We start from the raw sequence: 18,728 nt of genomic DNA, 5'->3' as shown, positions 1-18,728 counted from the left end.
TGGACCGGCAGATATCTTCTCTTGGAATCTGACAGCACCTCGCTTATGAAGCAGATGGGCCTCTGTACTTTGAATACATGGCCTGGTTCCAATCTTTCAACCACAATCGCCGTGCTAACAACATGAGCAATTGCGGTGATGTAGAGCAGCAAGTCTTCATTGGGGTTTGGCACTGTGAGGACCGGTGGCTTTGATAAGAAGTCCTTTAATTGTTATATGGCTTGATCTTAATCCGCCTCCTCGGTCCACTAAAACTTGTCTTGCCACTTGAGTAGTTTGAAGAAGGGTAGGCCCCATTCTCCAAGCCTTCAGATGAATCTGTTGAGGGCTACCATGCATCCAGTCAGCTTCTGGACGTCCTTGATGCCTGATGGGTCATGCATGTCGGGGTTAGCTTCAATGCCTCGGTGACTAATGATGAACATGAGTCGTTTTCTAGAGGGCATGCGGAAGACACACTTTGTCGGGTTGAGATTCCACCAAAACTCTCTCCAACTTGCGAAGGTTCTAGATCCGCAATCAGGTCATAAGGATTTCTGGTCATTACGACCACGTCATCCACGTACGCATCCACATTGCGGTGTAGCTGCTTCTTGAAACACTCTTGGATTTCCCATTGATAAGTAGCGCTTGCGTTCTTCAACCAAAAGACATTGTTGTGTAGCAGAAAGCTCTGTATGGGGTGATGAACGCGGTCTTGATTTGGTATTCCTCCTTGAGAGCTATCTAGTGATACCCCGAGTAGCAATCGAGGAAACAGAGGAGGGTGCATCTAGCTGTGGAGTCAATGACTTGATCAATCCTAGGGAGCTCGAAGGGATCCTTTGGACAGTGCTTGTTGAGGTCTGTGTAGTTGACACACATCCTCCACTGATTGTTGTTTTTCTTTCACACCAGGACGGGATTGGCGAGCCACTTTGGATGATAGACTTCTTTGATGAAGCCCATCGCGAGTAGTTTGGCTAGCTATTTCTTGATAGCTTCCCTTCTATCTTGGGCAAATCATCATAGGCAATGCCTTTTTGGTGTAGCTTTTGGATTCACGTTGAGTGAGTGCTCGATCTACTCCCTAGGCACCCCCGACAGTCCACTGGTTTCCACGCGAAGATGTCTCAGTTGGCCCAGAGGAAGCTAATGAGCGCACTTTCCTATTTATGATCCAGCCCTGTGCCAATCAGGACTGTTTTGGATCTAACACCAATTTCAAGGTCAATGGCTTTGATGTCTACTTCAATTGCTAGCTTGACCTTAGTTGCCCCCGACTTCTTTTCTTGAATCTCGAGCTCTGACAGGGACATCTTCTTGGATGCGGCGAAGACTTGCATCATCAAGTTTGGTACTTGGGTAGTTTCTGCTAGTGCCACAGCTTCTGTGTCATAGTCATACGACCTCTTCAAGTCTCGGTGCAGTGAGAGTACTCCCTTGGGTCCCGGCATCTTAAGTACTAAGTACACGTAGTGCGGGATGGCCATGGATTTGGCCAATGCTGATCTTCTGAGGATGGCGTGGTACGATGTTTCCAAGTCCACTACCTCGAATTGGATGTATTCTATCCGGTAGTGTTCTTTGGTCCCAAAGCTAACTGGCAAAACCACCTGTCCGAGGGGTACAGCCACGTTGTCCGGGACGATCCCATAGAATAGAGAGTTCATTGGGGTGAGCATATCAGTGACCTTGAGGACCATCTTCTTCAGTGTCTTGGAGAATAGGACATTCAGACTGCTACCGTCATCAATGAGTACTTTAGAAAGTCTGGAGCCAGCGACAATCGAGTGCAAGATGACGGGATACCATCCTGGGTCTGAGAAACTAGTCCATTGGTGCTTCCTAGAAAAGGTAATAGGCACCTCGGACCATTTGAGGAACGTTGGCGTCGTAGGTTCAATGGACATTATCTCTTGAAGGGTGAGCTTCTGGGACCGCTTAGTAGCAGTACCCGGGGTTCCACCGAAGATGTCGTTGACGGTGTTGGATGGGTTCTGAAACTTGCTATTGTCACCATCATCTTCGCCTTCATTGGCCTTGCCCTTGTCTTTGGTGCCAAATGACTCTGGCGGGTCCTTTATGACTCTTTGTAGACTGAAACAATCTATTGCAGAGTATTTGTGGTATGGGTGCCATAGGCACTATTTCTTAAGGAGCTCGTTGAGTGAGGGCCTATCTTGATTCTTGCTGCCACCTTTCTTGGATGACTGCAAAATTTCCACAATAGTATTGTCTAGCTTTCGCTTGCGGTTGTGACCTCCCGAGTAGTTATTTCGGTTGTCATTGTTGGGGTGATCATTGCGGTTCTTGTCGTTGCATTGGCCATTGTTCTGATTCTTGTAGTTCTGGCCGTTGTTGCGATTGGACTCGAACCTTTCGATCTCCTTATCTTCTTCATCTGCCCATATCTGAACCATCATCTTGAGAGATTCGACATCAACAGGGCATCTTCTCCTAAAGTCCTCAAAGATCCGACGGCTGTGGAGGATGTTCTGGAAGCAGTCTATAACGTTGCGCTCCGTGACATCCATGATTGTGGCCTTCTTGTCAAAGAAGTGATGTAAGTAGCTCCATAGGGTCTCACCTTCTTTTTGTTTAACTTGAGACAAGTCGATCTGTTGCAAGGACGCTGCATTGCCCCTGCATAGTTGTTGGTGAATTCTACCTTGAGGTCCTTCCATGAGTCAATGGAGTTATTATCCAACGATTCGAGCCATGTGACTAGTTCCTATCTTTCCATGTAGACTACATCGTCCTGCGCCATGGTCTCTATGTGAGATGCGTCTCGGTGTCTAGCCTCATATTTAGGACTGTCCAAACCTTCTGGTGGGCCCATAGATTTATGCACGACAAGGATGCAGAGATCAGTGGGAGCTTTCCAAGGAGGGAAATAAGTCTTGAGGAAATCTGGGCTGAGCTTCCCATTCCGGTGACTCAGGAGTCATTTCCAGTGACACCTTAGTTAGTGCCACTATTTATACCATATGTTCAGACTTCTAGTGCTACAGCTCGAGTTGAGGTTCCTCATGAGTCAACGAATGTTTCATAACAACAGCAAGTGGAGCCTAATGCTGAAGTGCAAGACCCTATTGAAGAACCTCAGCCTGTTCCTAAACCAGTTGTGAATGAGCCAATGAGGAGATCACAACGGGAAGGAGGTCTGCTATCCCTAATTGTTATGAGACATATTTAAGTGAAGATATGTATGATGTTGGGAAGGTAGACGATCCTGTTTCATTCAAAGAGGCAGTTTCAAGTCAGAATTCCACTAAGTAGGTTGAGGCTATGGAAGATGAGCTTAAGTATATGAGCAATAATGATGTATGGGCTTTAGTAGAAGTTCCTGATGGAGTCAAACTAGTAGGCTGCAAATGGGTCTACAAAATTAAGCGTGACTACTATAGGGAATGTCGAAAGATTCAAAGCGAGGTCTGTAGCAAAGGGTTTTACACAGCAAAAAGGGGTTGATTATAATGAAACTTTCTCCCCTGTGTCTAAGAAAGATTCCTTTAGAATTGTCATGGCGCTAGTGGCTCATTTTGACTTAGAGCTACATCAGATGGATGTTAAGACTGCATTCCTTAATGGTGACTTGGATGAGACAATTTTCATGGCACAACTGGAAGGTTTTGTTGTGAAAGGCAAGGAACATATGGGATGCAAATTAAAGAAGTCCATTTATGGACTTAAGCAAGCGTCAAGGCAATGGAACCTTAAATTCAATCAAGTGATTAAGAAATTTGGATTTAAGGAGAATGATGTAGATAATTGTATCTACACTAAGATAAAGGTGGAAAATTCATTATTCTAGTACTCTATGTGGATGATATGATATCCTATTAGCAAGTAGCGATAAGCATATGCTACATGAGACAAAAGGATTTCTCATCCAATTTTGACATGAAAGATCTTGGTGAAGCCTCTTATGTTCTGGGCATTAAGATACACCAAGATAGGACCAAAGGCGTGCTAGGATTATCTCAAAAGGCATATATTGAGAAAATTCTTAAAAGATATAAGATGCATAAAAGTAAGGCCACACCTGTTCCAATAGCAAAGGGCCATAAGTTTAATGAAAAACAATGTCCTAAAAACCAATTGTAATTAGATGAGATGAAGGTTGTTCCTTATACTTCGGCTATCAGGAGCTTAATGTATGCTCAAGTCTGTACGCATCCGGACATGGCATTTGCAACCGGAATGTTTGGTAGATATCGCCAAAATCCAGGAAAGGTCCATTCGATGGGTGTCGATAAGGCATTACGTTATTGCCAAGGCACTAAAGATTTCTTGCTCACATATAAGAGATCAGATAATCTTGAAGTTATTGGTTATTCTGATGCTGACTTTGGTGGGTGTAAAGATAGTAGAAAATCTACATCAGGATATGTCTACACTCTAGCAGGAGGAGCTATTTCTTGGAAAAGCTCTAAGAAAAGTTTAGTTGCAGCATCGACAATGCAAGCTGAGTTTGTGGCATGCTATGAAGCGACTGAACATGTTGTGTAGCTAAAGAATTTATTTTGGGCCTTAAAGTTATAGACATCATTACGAGACCAATTACGTTGTACTGCAATAATCAATCTGCAATGTTCTTTATAAGTAACAACAAGTCAAATGGTGCTACCAAACACATTGACCTTAAGTATCTTGTTGTGAAAGAAAGATGCCAAGATTGAACTATTAAGATTGAACACATAAGAACTAATTCTATGCTTGTGGATCCGCTCACTAAAGGAGCAGCATGTTCTACACATGGGTCTGGTATGGTCAGCCATTATGAACTCCCCAATAATGTATAAGCATTCTAACAAGGTATTTCAGTGAATCTGTGGATAATGGTGTCCCGGTAGCGAATTAAATGCTACTGACGATGCATTGGACCGGTATTTACTGTTGTACTAAGTGTGAACATAAGTGTGATGCGAACAAGTTGTTAACCGTTCGATCAAGTGGGAAAATTTTGGAAATATTAGTAACGTGATCTTCTCGGTTAAGGAATAGAGAGGAACTTGTTCTCCACGTTTTTCACCTCGTGGGGAACTCAAACTCGCGAGTCTGTGATTGGCAGGAACGCGATTAGTATCCTAATAGGACTTTGGGCCCTGCCCCTACAACTCCATATGAAACTAAGGGGTTGGCTAGCCTTTTAAGCATGTAAATTTATTTCGCATCTAGCCAAAGACCTAAACACCAATCGCTGAGGGAGCTAGAAGGGGGAGAAGCTCGAGTTCCTCATCCAGGCCAATCTCGTTAGGATCCAGAAGGAAGGCGCTATCTGGCAGGATTACCAGATCATCGATCAAGAACCCCTGATCTTGATTTGGTGAGCTTCGTCGACTCTACTACGACTACACCAACATCTACATCGACTTAGGAGGTGGCAATGGCATCTTCTAATGCTGGTATTGTAACATCTCTAGTTCCTTTAAGCTTTCAAAAGGTAATTAGAGTGTTAAGCACTTAAATCACCCTCAAAATAAAATCTTTGCCACTTGCACATTCAAATACAATTCAAGTTAGTAAAGCACAAAAGGGGGCAAATTGAAAACAAATAGGGCCCAACAAGAAATCAAACATGAAAACAAGCCAAATTAAGTGAGAAAAGGAGAAAGCACCCAAAAATTCAAATGCCAAATTGAATGGACTTTTCAAATGCACTAAGTGTTCAATAATGCCTCAAAAACTCTAATTGGGGGTAGTTGTCAAAACCAAATTTCATATAAGAACTCAACTCTTGGCCAATATAAAAGTTGGAGAACCTTTGAAGACAAACAACTTTTGTTATTGCACTTTTCCTGATTTTGAGTGGAAGTCATTCAAATTTCGGTTCAAAATTCAGCAATTTTGGAAAAATTCAAACTCTTTTCAACCCGGCATTCTACCAAAGTTTGAGCCTTTCAATCTTCCAAACCGTCCAGTTTTTCACCCTTAAGCCTGTGTAGATTTTGTAGAGGGTAGTATGGACAGCAACTCTTACTTTTGAAATATTTGAAGTTCGAATTCAAATTTGAGAGAAAAGTTGCCCCAAACCTCCTGCCAGCGCGCACACACACACCGGGTACACGCACGCTAGAGTGTGGTCACTGCTCGTTCCACCACGATGTCACCACGCGGTGCCGTGCCCCTAGCGCAGCTGCTCTGGCCAACCGCCGGCCAGGAGGTGATGGCTGGAGTGCCACCGTTGCCCACTCCGCGCGCGAGCACATCCTTATCCCTATCATGCCAAATCCTTCCCCGCCAACCCCCGTCGCGCGCCCACGCGCCCGGTAGAAGCTCGCCACCACGTCGCTGCGCGCCACCTGCCATCGCCGCCCCGTTACTCACCGCCGGTGACAAGACCACATGGGCTCCCCCTCTCCACCAACCGACACGCGAGGCAAAGAGAATCTCGCACACGAAAATCCAGCCCCGCCAGTAGCTGCAGCCCGCCCACGCGTGTGCCCTGCTCTGGCCAATCGCCGCCGCCGTGTTCTGCACCGCTAGTGGCTCCACACCCCTGTCTCCTCCCCGAGCCCCTTTGTGGCTCCCTAACATCCCTATCCCCTCTCCCAGCACCCCTGGCACCTATAAAAGGGCACCAAGGCCACTCGCCAACGTCCCACCACCACCAATCACCCCGTGGAAGCGCTACCACTCTGCCGCCGCACCCCATCGTCGAGAGCTGCCTCCCGAGCTTCACCGCGACCCCTTAGCCCTTCAGCGCACCACACAAGCCCCACCAGAGCGCCCCGAGCCCCTGCCTGCCTTACTCCACCGCTGTTGTCACTGGAGAAGAAGCTCCGCCGCCGCACTCGAAGACCTCCCCATGGAGCACCACTGCCAGCCACTCTCCACCCTCCATCCCTACAGCAGAAACCCCTCTGGTGAGCTTCTGACCGTGCCTAAGCACTCCCCTAACCCTATTAGTGCTGCCGCTCGCCGGATTTTGCGCTGGCAAGCCCGAGGGCCCAATTGCAAGGTCCCTTTTCTTTTTGAGGTTTAGCGCGTAAAAAGCTAGGACCTGTCTGTGAGAGTTTAAAAGTTCTGAGGGTCCCTTTGTAAAACAAGTTTACCATTTCCAAGTAGAGTTAAATGCTTGAATTCTAGGTGTGATCTTGTTTTTTGCTCTATAAATGGAAGAAAATAGATAAAAATGCAAGATCACTTTTGTTAAGTTCTTGATGCCTCTGTTTAACTAGGAAAAATACTAGCTTAATTAAATGCATGTGAGTTAATATACTTAAAATATGGTAAATGTTACATTATGTTGTTTAAAATTCAGAAACGGGATAACTTTCCAAATGAATGTTAAAACCTTAGATGTGTACACAATCACCATCAAGTCGGGCCCGAGTTTTAAATCGCAACACACTTTACTTTACAAAGAAATCAAGTTCAAATCCTTGTCTAGGTGAATATGGCGGCAATGCATGTTACACTTCTTCAATAATTCATGATCTGTACCCTACATATGAAAACATGAAAACTTGAACTGTTGCATATGCATCTCGTGTAGAAGCGAACCTTGCCGATGGAACGTACGAGCTACTGTTAGCAGCTGAAGAGGAACATTCTGCGGGAGCTCATCAGATCAAGGCCGAACAAGACCCCAGCCAAGCTTCCAAGGACTTGCAAACTAACCTAGTTCAGGAAGGCAAGCCCCGAAGCATAACCCTGAATTTAAAGTTCTGCAATACTTATGTTGGCTATGTTGTGCATTTAAGTTCATAGGAGTTGCTTGAAACCCTAGTTGCATGAACTTAAGTACCTATGTTTGAATACTAGCATGATAAGATGAGTAGATGCAATGCTAAATAGGAACTCGGTAAAAGTCGAGTGATTTTATATCACTTGTGAGTTATAGGAGTTGCCTGTTTACTTATGTTGAAACCACAAGGTTGACGGACCGGGCCAGGTTTTATGTTCCGAATTAGTGGATTGCCCCGTCTGTCTAGTGTTTAACATGCTAAGGTCAAACCTTGTCGGTGACTGTGGTCAAGTCTTTGGAAGTACTGATCTCATACCTAGTTTGGGATGGGAAAGCCTAGTACCTGATTGAACCGGGACGTGAGCAGCCCATCCCACTCTCTTTGGAACCTGGTTCCTCTAATGCATCATGTGGGTACAAGGGCAGTCACGGTACGGTGTTGTCCGGGACCGTGGGGCATTGTATCCAAGGGAAGTGGCCCTGACACGTGCTTGGGAATTGAAAGGGACGACTGACCTGTGTGGACCCGGTGTGGTACGCATATGTCGTGGGGTTAGGTTCACCTTGCAAGGTTAAGAAACTTGATTCGAATCGTCTGCCTCTCACAGTTTGAGACTGCTTGATCACTATGCTGCACTGAGTAAGAAGTGAAACAAAGGATGATGATTAATACAGATGCTTGATTTAAATTGCTTGATCACCATGCTTGTTTAGAACAGGTGCTTCACTTAGAATGGATATGCAACTAGAACCTGATGCTAAAACTTGAAAGTAAGGACCGATTTTAGATGCTTTTGGTAAAACAAACCCCTCAGCCAAAAAGCCCTGCATGTCTAGAAGTCGGTGGAGTAGTTACCATCTAACAGGGAAGTCTTGTTGAGTATTAGTATACTTAGCCTTGCTTGTGGCTTGTTTTCAGGTAATGTTGATTTTGAGGAATTGGTTGTCAGTTTGACTTGACCGACCCAACTCCCTCCGGGTTGGACGGTCGAGTGGGACCCATCCTCGGTCAGCGAGGATTGTGGTACCTTCATGAAAGGCTTCATCATGGCATTACTGTATCGACGACTAGACTTTCGTTTATTTCCGCTGCTTAAACCCTGAAAACTTTACTTTATGCAATTTCGAACTCTTGTGGTGTAATAATTAAAGTGGGACCTATGTTAATCAACGTGGATTGTTGTAATCTCTGGACTCGCCTTCGTGTGAGTATGCTTTGTTTTGATCCGAGACAAGTGGTTTATCGGGTGAAACCCGATAGACTACCATGTTAACTTGATTAAAGTGTCGGTTCGCATGTGAGGTGAAGTTGAGCACACTTTAGCTAGGTTAATTTTGGGTGATTCTGCCACAGGTATAAGATCTAAACCACCAAATTCCGCATTAGTAGATCAACATGTGTTAGGCTATGAGATCATGTTTGTTTATGTGTTTCTTATGCTAATTAGCAGATTCAACACAAGTGATACAGCCTTTGACCTGTGGCACCTGCTACGTCCGGAGAAGAAGCAAGAGGTCAAATGGACGGAGAAGTGGAGACGGCTGCTGGAAGGATGGAACAAATGCAATACCGATGGTGCTTTCTATGAGAGTGATAATACAGGGGCAACAGGGGCAGTGATACGCAGGGGCGGATCCAGAACAAGGCTGCGCCCCGGGCTGAGCTGTTGAATCACACCTAAAATAGTCTAATTTTATCTCCTAAGCCTCATTTTGTTAGGCTAAACAGCACATAGGTTAAAGGGACTCCATGGTCTCACCTCGGGCTACAGCCCGGGCCCTGGATCCGCCCCTGGTGATACGCGATTATGATGGGCGCTTCCTTGCAGGACGAGCAGCCTGGTATAATAGAGCCACTGAACCCTTGTTGATGGAAGCCATGGCATGCAGGGATGGCCTTCTCTTGGCACAACAGCTGGGAGTTCGCAAGGTTTGCTTGGAAAAAGACTACTTGGACCTCATTAAGCTATGAGAAAAGCTGAAGGAGTATCGATCAGCGGTAAGCCTGGCCCTATGGGATATCATGAGTATCGGCAGGAGCTTTGATGTGTTTACCTTTGTTCATGCACAACAATCGTGTAATAGGGTAGCTCATGCTTGTGCTAGACAGGTTTCACGAGTTCAACCTTTGGGAGAGTGACATATAAATCCCCCAAGTGAACTCTGCGACCTGATCGAAGACGATTGTAACAATTCTATGTCCAATTAATGAAGCTCCTAAGTACCTTAAAACAATTACCTTTAGAAATATTTTTTTAGTTTGTTAACATAATTTTTGCACCACTTCTCCATGCTAATTTTTTTTTGTTATAGCCCATGAATTTGAGTACCAATGTACCTTGCAAGTCCTCAGGCTAGGGCAAAAGGAGCAACGGCCTATAGCCCATGAATATTGAGGCACATGTGAGACAATGCTTTTGAGGCCTGCAGACAGCAGCATCAAAGAAGTTAAGCCCAAACCACAAGGGCAAAAGGCCCAATAGCTAACTGGTGGATGGAGATCGAGCAGCCACCTTGTTGCGTCTACATCGTATTGTTAGCAAATGAATACTTTTGAGAAGAAAGCAACCGCTTTATTCGTTTGGAAATGCTTAATTGGTACTCTGAGTTTGCCAAGACCTGAATTCCCGGTTTATCCATATATACATTTTCCCCTCCACTCGCGTGATTTTTCTAAAAATCTTTAGATATACCTTTATAAAGGCATCTTCGTTATTATCTAATAGAAATGTGGAGAGGGTACACTTGTGTAGAAATATTTTTCCTATGTTGGGCATATTGTGAGTTTAGTAGACCTGGTGCTATCAAATCAGTAATGTACTCCATCCGTCTTTTAAAAAAAAATGCAATTCTGGTTGATTGAGTGTATCGCTATATGTGAATAATGTTACAAAGACGCATACCGTGAGTTTTTACGGAGTGACATCTATGATCGTTTTAGCAAACATAAACCTTAATAGAAATAATTATAAGTATGTTGTTATATATACTTGTCATAAAGATAAGAAGTTTTGATCACCAAACACGGTGAAGTGTGGCTTGAACTTCCATTTCCTATTAAAAGTATATTATATTAAATAGAAAATTCAGTATGCATGAAATTATGGAATCTAATAGCATTAACCTTATGTTGCAAAACTATTTGTATTTTTTCTATTGATTGTCAAACTACTTATCATATTTGTGATGGAAGGGAATATGCAGCAACGTACTTGGCACGTCAGCGAGCTGACTAGACACCAAACTGTCCTTTTCCTTCATTTTCATCTTCCTGAGAAAGAAGAATCTAGCTCCATCTCTCTGTGCCTAGTAACTCTTTTTTTCTTTATTATTTGTCAAGAAGAAATTTTTTTGTTTTGGGAGATTTTGTCACAAAAACTTGTGCTTACTCAGGTGACGAGGCAGCTTCGCAACCAGCTGCGGATGCTCAAGCTCAACCGCAGAAGCTCCCCACCTCCGATCCTACCGCTGCCGGTTGTTTCAAACTTTAAACTCCCCCCACGCCAAGTCCCCGTCTTCCCCACCCGAATCGAACGTTGCCACCTCCCCATTCCCACACAGCCACACCAGGACGGACCTCCTCGATCAAGTCTCGTCACCTCTCCTCCTCCCCGGTCCATGCCGCAAACCACCTGGCGTACGTGCACCACCACCTCACCTTGCCCCACGATCGATCCCGACCTCGCTCGTGCGCACGTGATGGTGCGGCGCGGGGCGGCTGCGGTGGCGGCGGCGGCGCGCGAGGAGGAAGAGTCCTCGCCGGCGCAGCGGCTGGTCGAGGCCGCGCTGCGCGGGGACTCGGCGGCCGTGGAGGCGTGCCTGCAGGCGGCCGCGGACCCGGTGGACGCGGACGTGCCCGCCGCGAGCCGCGTCGGAGTGGCGCGCCTGCGCGTGAGGTCCGCGAACGTGGCGCTGCGGGAGGAGGCGGCGGGAGAGGTGGTAGTGGAGGCGCAGGAGCTGAAGACCGACGTCTCGCCGCTCTTTGCCGCCGCGCACGCCGGGCACGCCCGCATCGTCCGCGCCCTCCTGGTATTGATCAGTACCCGAATTCGTAGCATTGCCGTTGCGATCAGTTGGTTGTTCAAAACTTCAAATACACAAGCGTGTCATTTCCATCGGTTTGATTATCAGAACAGATACTGTCTGTAAATCGTATTTTTGTTAGAAAAAATTTTCTAGGGACGAGAGAGAAAAAAATACTCTACCGTGCATTTTTGTCAAAAAAAATTGTCTTTCCGTTACCACCGAATTGTGTCGAAGGAAAATTTGTCTTTAAATCATAACTCTAGCGTGCATTGTGCTTTCTTGACAAAATTTGCTGCTCCGACTGTCTTGCTTCTGTTGTACAGGTGTCCAAAGCTATGCATGCGAATGACTTGCGTTGCGCTGTTAATTAAAAAGTCACACGCCACCAACAAAATTTGCACAAAGCATAGTCTAGGAACCTAATTTTTCAAAAAAAATTACTAAGAACTTAGTGCATCCTTTTTTCAGACCGGCGTTGCTGAACTTTGGTTTCATGAGTGTCGGTACCTATAGGCTAACTTATGAGTAGTCTGTGACATTGCGGCGTGGATCACTGAAGCAAGTTAGGATCAGTGTACTAGCAATCTTGTTCACACCTTTTGGTGAGTCTGATGGCAACTTCTCTCCTTCGGAATGGGATAGGGTATCTTGTTTTCATGTTTTCATGAAAGGGATGTGACAGCCTGCCAGTCTGAACTAATCGGAAGTGTAAGCTTGAATATTACTTGCTTTCTGGTCGGCACTGTGTGGCAAAAATCTTGTAGTGCTCCAGGAATCTATTGCTCTAACTGAGCTCAGTAAGCAGATTTTTTCGACGTGTCACACATATATAGGTTCATTGCTGTTGCTTTTATGATTTATCAATGGAGTGCATATAGTCTAGTTGAATTCTCTGCTCCACAGCGTATGAGTTAAGCAGACTTAAAATAGGTGATGATGGGAAACAAAGTAGACTTCTAGGACCGTAAGTCCTCTACAAAAAGAATTAGGTCGATCAGTAGTTTTCTTCAATGGTGTGCTTGAGAAGAGTAGCAGATGTATATATTGTTGACTTAGTACAGGTCCAATGCCCACATCTGATGCATCACAACTCACCTCAATGAGCTTTTCAAAGTGGATAACCATACCCTTATATAATTAAAAATAGCCAAGAAATAATGTCACCTTCAAATTTACATTGTATAACTAACTCAACTAAAAGGATATGAGGCATTGTCCCAAGTCATTAATCCACTAGAAGTTTCACGGTGTCCAAATTTGTAATATCAACTCTACCAATAATACCAAAGGAACAAAATTGTCTTATCATGCATGCATGACTGTCGCACATAAATTAACCACAAAACCTGGATTTACATTTTGCATAATGCATTTTTCAGTTAATTCAAATGATAATAAAGTATTATGTGATATCTCAATGACATTTCACTTGCTACAAGGGAGATATAAAATTCCAATTCGAAATGAACAGGGTTTTTTATAATATAACTTCATCAAGAATTTGCACGTCACCTTTTCTGCTTCTCCTTATTTAGTGACATCAACTAATATGATGCTTGATGTTTATTAGACTTCTTAATTTTCTTGCCTCTTCAATACTATAGCCTGTCTTTCAAATACCAACTGTGTGCTCAAACATCAGAAGCCAAGGTCCAGTTGTGAAGTTTGGTCTCTAAAGATATGCTTCTAGAGTTCTGGTGTACTTAATGAACATAAAGGATGACTAAGAACATTTCCCTTATCTAAAAAAAGGATGACTGAGAACAAAACTTCATGAAGGAAAAAATATCTGAATATAAAACAAAACTAAAAGTCCAACTTATAAGTTGACACCCATAATAATCTAGTGTAATGAAATACTAAGGAAATCTTCAAGTGTTATCTTTTCAAGCCTATATGTTTCTAACTCTATGAATGTATGAATATTTATTTTATGCCATACTCCCTCTATTTTTCCATGGCTTTGGGAAAAGTGTGTTTGTTTTGTGACACGAATGTGCTGAAGGTAGCCAAAGCCAAAATTTGGCACTTTTGACCAATTTTGGCAACCATTATTCGGTGCCAAAATTTGTCATGCTAGCCAACCCATGCTATTATTTAACTTTTGATGAAAATAGTAGTTTGGAAATTTATGTTTGTTACTGTGCTATTCAAATCGCAGGAGGCTGGAGCTGATGTTAATCAGAAGTTATTCTTAGGTTATGCAACAACAGCTGCTGCACGTGAAGGAAACATTGATGTTCTAGAAATGCTTATGTTGGCCGGAGCCACCCAGGAGGCTTGTGAGGATGCACTATCAGAAGCTAGTCTTTTTGGTGAGGCTGAAGCAGTTCGAATCCTAGTTTGTTCAGAGACGCTTGGTTCTGGAGCTGTGGCACATGCATTAGTGACTGCTGCTTCAAGAGGATTCGATGATATAGTGATTATATTACTCAAGGTGCACTTATATATTGATAGTCATGTAGACAAATTAAACCTATATGTCTCCTCTTTGATTTCCAGTTTACTGACACAACTTTGATGGCTCAGAATGGAGCTGATGTTAACTGCACGGCTCGGGTCCTCTTGAGGTCAGTTAAGCCTGCGCTCCATGCTAATGTGGACTGCACACCGCTAGTGGCAGCGATTATGAGTCGGCAAATTTCCACTGTAAAACTCTTGATAGAGGTATCTGATGTTATCCGATATTTTCAGCTTTCTGATAAATCTCACATTCGATGTGGTTGTCCAAATATTTCATTATTAACAGAATGGTGTTCCTAATTTACTCATGTTGTTCAAAAAGACGTTTCATGAAATTTGCATTTTATATCAATCTCTGTGGTTTCTTCCAGTATTCTAAATTTCTTGCATAATTGTTTTTTTCCAAAAAATGAATTAGCAGGCAGTCAATGCTGCAGATAATTAATCTATACAAAGATGGAAATGTACCCTAAAATAAAAGTGCCATCCTTGTTGATAATATATTTACGCTGTTACATGCAGGAAGGTTCTTACATGGACTCTCTTGTGCAAGTTGGTTCTTGGTCTTGGGACCCTGCATCGCCTGAAGAAATTCGAGTAGGTACATGCCTTGGTGAACATTACAATGCTACTTGGTGTGCAGTAGAATACTACGAATCCAGTGGTGAAATTCTCAAGCTACTGCTTGATAAAGCTCCTTGGTTGTTGGAATCACCAAAAAAGGGTCGAAATCTTCTGTGCCATGCCATTCTCTGTCAGAACCCTAGTGCAGTACGTTTGCTTCTGCATGTTGGCGCCAATCCTAGATTTCCCATCATGACAGAAGGAGGGCATGTTTTTTGTCCTATGCATTTGGCAGCAAGATTGGGTTATGCGCAAGTATTGAAACAGCTGATGCTACATGGAGCAGATGTGAACGCAAAAACCTCTACTGGGGATACTCCTCTCATGGTCTCTGCAAGGACTGGTCATCCTGACTGTTTCCTGGAGTTGATAAAATTTGGAGCTGACCTTGGGATAGTCAACCATGAAGGGGATACAGCAATTTTGATAGCTGAGAGAAGTTCATCTCACTACTCAGTTGTCGACACTCTCTTGAGAACGTTGAACTGTGGAGCAAGCCTTATTTCATCAGATATGACTGTCTTCTCCCCGCTACACTTCTTTGCCAGAAGTGGGCGTGCAGAACCTCTTCTGATGATGCTACATCAGTCAGCTTCAGATTTAAACAAGCTTGATGGTTCAGGGCTCACTCCTGTTATGGTTGCTGTCGAGTCAGGTCATGTTGATATTTTCAGGATCTTAGTGATGGTGGGGGCAGATATCACAATCAGAAATAGAGAAGGGAAATCTCTGATGTCGATTATTCAACAAAAATCTTCAGAGATTAGAGATTGCTTTGAACAGATCTTGCTTCAAGCTTCACTTACCAACACACTCACTGGACAAACATTATTCAGACCTCTGCATTATGCCGCCCGAATTGGCGACAAGTCATCTTTACTGCAACTTCTAACAATGGGCCATGATCCCAATTCATTGGATGAGGATGGCTTCACCCCTCTGATGCATGCAGCTGCTTCCGGCAGGTTAGACTCGTGCAAAATATTGGTATCACACGGAGGGGCAGATTACAGCCTTGTGAATGAAAGAAATGAGACAGCCTTATCGTTAGCAAGGAGGAGCAGTATATCGAGCAAAGCAACAGAAGAGTGGTTGCTGGGTCATCTTTCGCGTGCTCATGTTCTTGCTGGGGAGGAGCTGATGAAACACACTCGAGAAGGAAAGGGCTCGCCTCACCAAAAGACTGTCCGCATGACAAAATCTGGCGTGCTGACATGGGGAACCTCTCGCAGAAGGAATGTGACCTGCAAGGAGGCAAGATTTGGGCCAAGTACGAGCTTCACGAAGAACAGAAGGAGCATCGACGGATCTGCGCAGCACCTGATCTTTCAGGTTGTGACGGTGACAGGCAGAGAGGTCCATTTCGAGGCCAGTTGTGCTTCCAGTGTGGAATTCTGGGTAAAAGGGATCAATCTCATTGTAAAAGAGTCCATATGGTCAACGCCGGATAAAGAGACACTGGAGTCTTCATGAAGCACGGCCCTGGGAATGATAATATGAGCGTGAATTTTGCTCCTTTCTCAAAAAAAAGAAAGGGTATACATTCTGCTCTATAAGTTAATAGCTTATTTTTGAAGCTTGTAGGTAATAAGATATTTATTCGAGATGGCTAAAGGCTGAAAGTAACATATTTATTGAGTCTCGTGGTCATGCTTGGTTTGTGGATTTTGGATGTAAAGTTTGCGAACCCGAATCTGAAATATATTTATGTTTGAACGTATATAAATGTTATTATTTGTGGTGATTTAGTCTTGTTGGCAATTTGCTCTATTTTGAGGTGTTCTTTACCAGTGACCTGTGGAGCAGCATCATGATGCTATTATTCTAGTTGTGATTTTCTTTTTTCAAGAATACACATAAAAGCTATGTACCTTTGTATTAAACATTAAGCACGGGGTGTTTGGATACTTACGTGCTAAACTTTAGCAGTGTCACATCAGATGTTCGGATGCTAATTATAAGGACTAAACATGAGCTAATTATAAAACTAATTGCACAGATGGAGTCTAATTCGTGAGATGAATCTATTAACCCTAAATAATTCATCATTTGCAAATGGTTACTGTAGCACCACATTGTCAAATCATGGACTAATTAGGTTTAATAGATTCGTCTCACGAATTAGACTCCATCTGTGCAATTAGTTTTATAATTAGTCTATATTTAATACTCCTAATTAGTATCCAAACATCCAATGTGACGGGTGCTAAACTTTAGCACATTGCATCCAAACAGGTCCTAAAACACTCGCGAGTTACTCATTTACTTACTCATTTAAAGTACATGCACTCCGAGCCGGCCCTAAGGGCGGGGGCGAGAGGGGCAGCCGTCCTGGCCTCAAAAACCATAGGGCCCCAGGTATCCATACAGTAGTATATGTTTCCTGCGAATGGAACTACAAAGCACCAGGCTAGCAAACAAAATAGATGCGCAGCTGCCTCGCTATCTATGTGTGCATGCACTACAAGAAATCTTCCGATTAGTGATAGCTAAAAAGTGTCATAAATATATTTTTTCATTACAAATCGTGATTTATGATGTGGGAGTGATGAAAACCCTTTGTCACTAGTCGAGCATCATAAACCGAGATCAGTGACGTTACTTATTTCAGTGCGTCACTAAGTTAATGACGAATGAACATTCATCCCACATGTCGTCATAAAACTGTTTCCCAAGTTGCGTCATGTTGGACAAGAATCCAACGTGGCTTTGACGTGGCAGGGGTGATATGACAATTTTGGTTTGTCACAACTTGAAACCTAGTCCATGTAAGAGCCTTTATGAGCCCAATTTTGTTGGGCCATTTTTAGCCAATTTTAGATTTCCTCGCTATTCTTTTAGGCTGAAGAATGTTTCTTGCACGCCATATTGGGCTGTTTCACTATGTAAGGCATCTTTATAGGAGACACAGGTTAAGAGTCGAAGGAGATGTGATTTTTTCATGTCTCCAAATTTTCATCTCTGATGACACACGGAAAATCCGCATCTCCTTTGCAAAAGACAAAGGAGGTGCGGGTTAACCGCATCTCCGAAGTCCTTCAACCAGCATCTTCTGTGAGGAACATAGGAGATATGGCTTCCTAACTAGCGTCTCCTATGTTAACGCGTGTCTCCTTTGCTAGTAGCATAGGAGACGCGTGTTCACACTCCGAAGTCCATTAATCACAGGAGACGCTGGTTAAGAACTCGTGTCTCCTTTGAGAGTGATGTAGGAGACGCATGTTAATAACCAGTGTCTCCTATGGTACTCTCAAAGGAGACATGTGTTTACATTACACGTCTCCGATTGCAATGTGATGGGTTTCAAATACAGGTTCAATCCAGGCACATCAACAGGCATATCAACAGATCATATTCATCAACAGGCACATCAACAGAAGGTAACATATTCATAGTATCACAGGCACATCAACATACTCATCACAATAGCAGATTCATAGTCATTATAACTTAACAAATTTCATAGGTAACATATTAACACATGTCCACAAATCACAGCAACATGTTCATAGGCCAAAGCAATTAAATGTCAATCTCTGGGTTGCTGTAGTGAAATTCTCCTTTTGCTGTGCTGGCCATACATCTATGGGCCCACCAGGAGGCTTGGAAAGTCCTACATATGGGGCTGTACACTAAGATATGTCAGACATGGAGACTACGGTGTAGGATGGCGTGGTCTATGTGGAGGACAAGGACTAGTCAAGGATCAGGAAACTACTCGTAGCAATTAGAGTAGGACTCTCTGGTCGAATCTGACTAGTACTCTTGTACAACAACTGACCTGTAAGCCTGCCCCCGACAATATAAGGTGAGGCAGGGACCCCTTCCAAACAATCATCAATCAATACATTCCAACCAACACACAGGATGTAGGGTATTACGTGACATAAGCGGCCCGAACCTATCTAAATCGTGTGTTTGAGTTCACCTTCGAGTTCCT

The 18,728-nt window shown here is 43.7% G+C and overlaps 1 protein-coding gene across 1 annotated transcript; it reads left to right on the top strand.

The window, feature by feature from the left end:
* The first annotated feature begins 11,074 nt into the window (after nucleotides 1-11,074).
* On the top strand, nucleotides 11,075-16,536 carry LOC117854708 (ankyrin repeat domain-containing protein SAT10). The gene is made up of 4 exons (XM_034736936.2): nucleotides 11,075-11,704; nucleotides 13,863-14,138; nucleotides 14,231-14,368; nucleotides 14,687-16,536. Exons 1-4 carry the CDS (start codon nucleotides 11,099-11,101, stop codon nucleotides 16,259-16,261), a joined length of 2,595 nt encoding a protein of 864 aa, XP_034592827.2. The 5' UTR covers nucleotides 11,075-11,098; the 3' UTR covers nucleotides 16,262-16,536.
* Nucleotides 16,537-18,728: the final 2,192 nt, after the last annotated feature.

This window comes from Setaria viridis, chromosome 1, assembly GCF_005286985.2.
Source record: "Setaria viridis chromosome 1, Setaria_viridis_v4.0, whole genome shotgun sequence".
Classification (NCBI taxonomy): Eukaryota; Viridiplantae; Streptophyta; class Magnoliopsida; order Poales; family Poaceae; genus Setaria; species Setaria viridis.
Note: the sequence above shows the minus strand (reverse complement) of the source record. Positions and strands in the feature narration are given on the sequence as shown.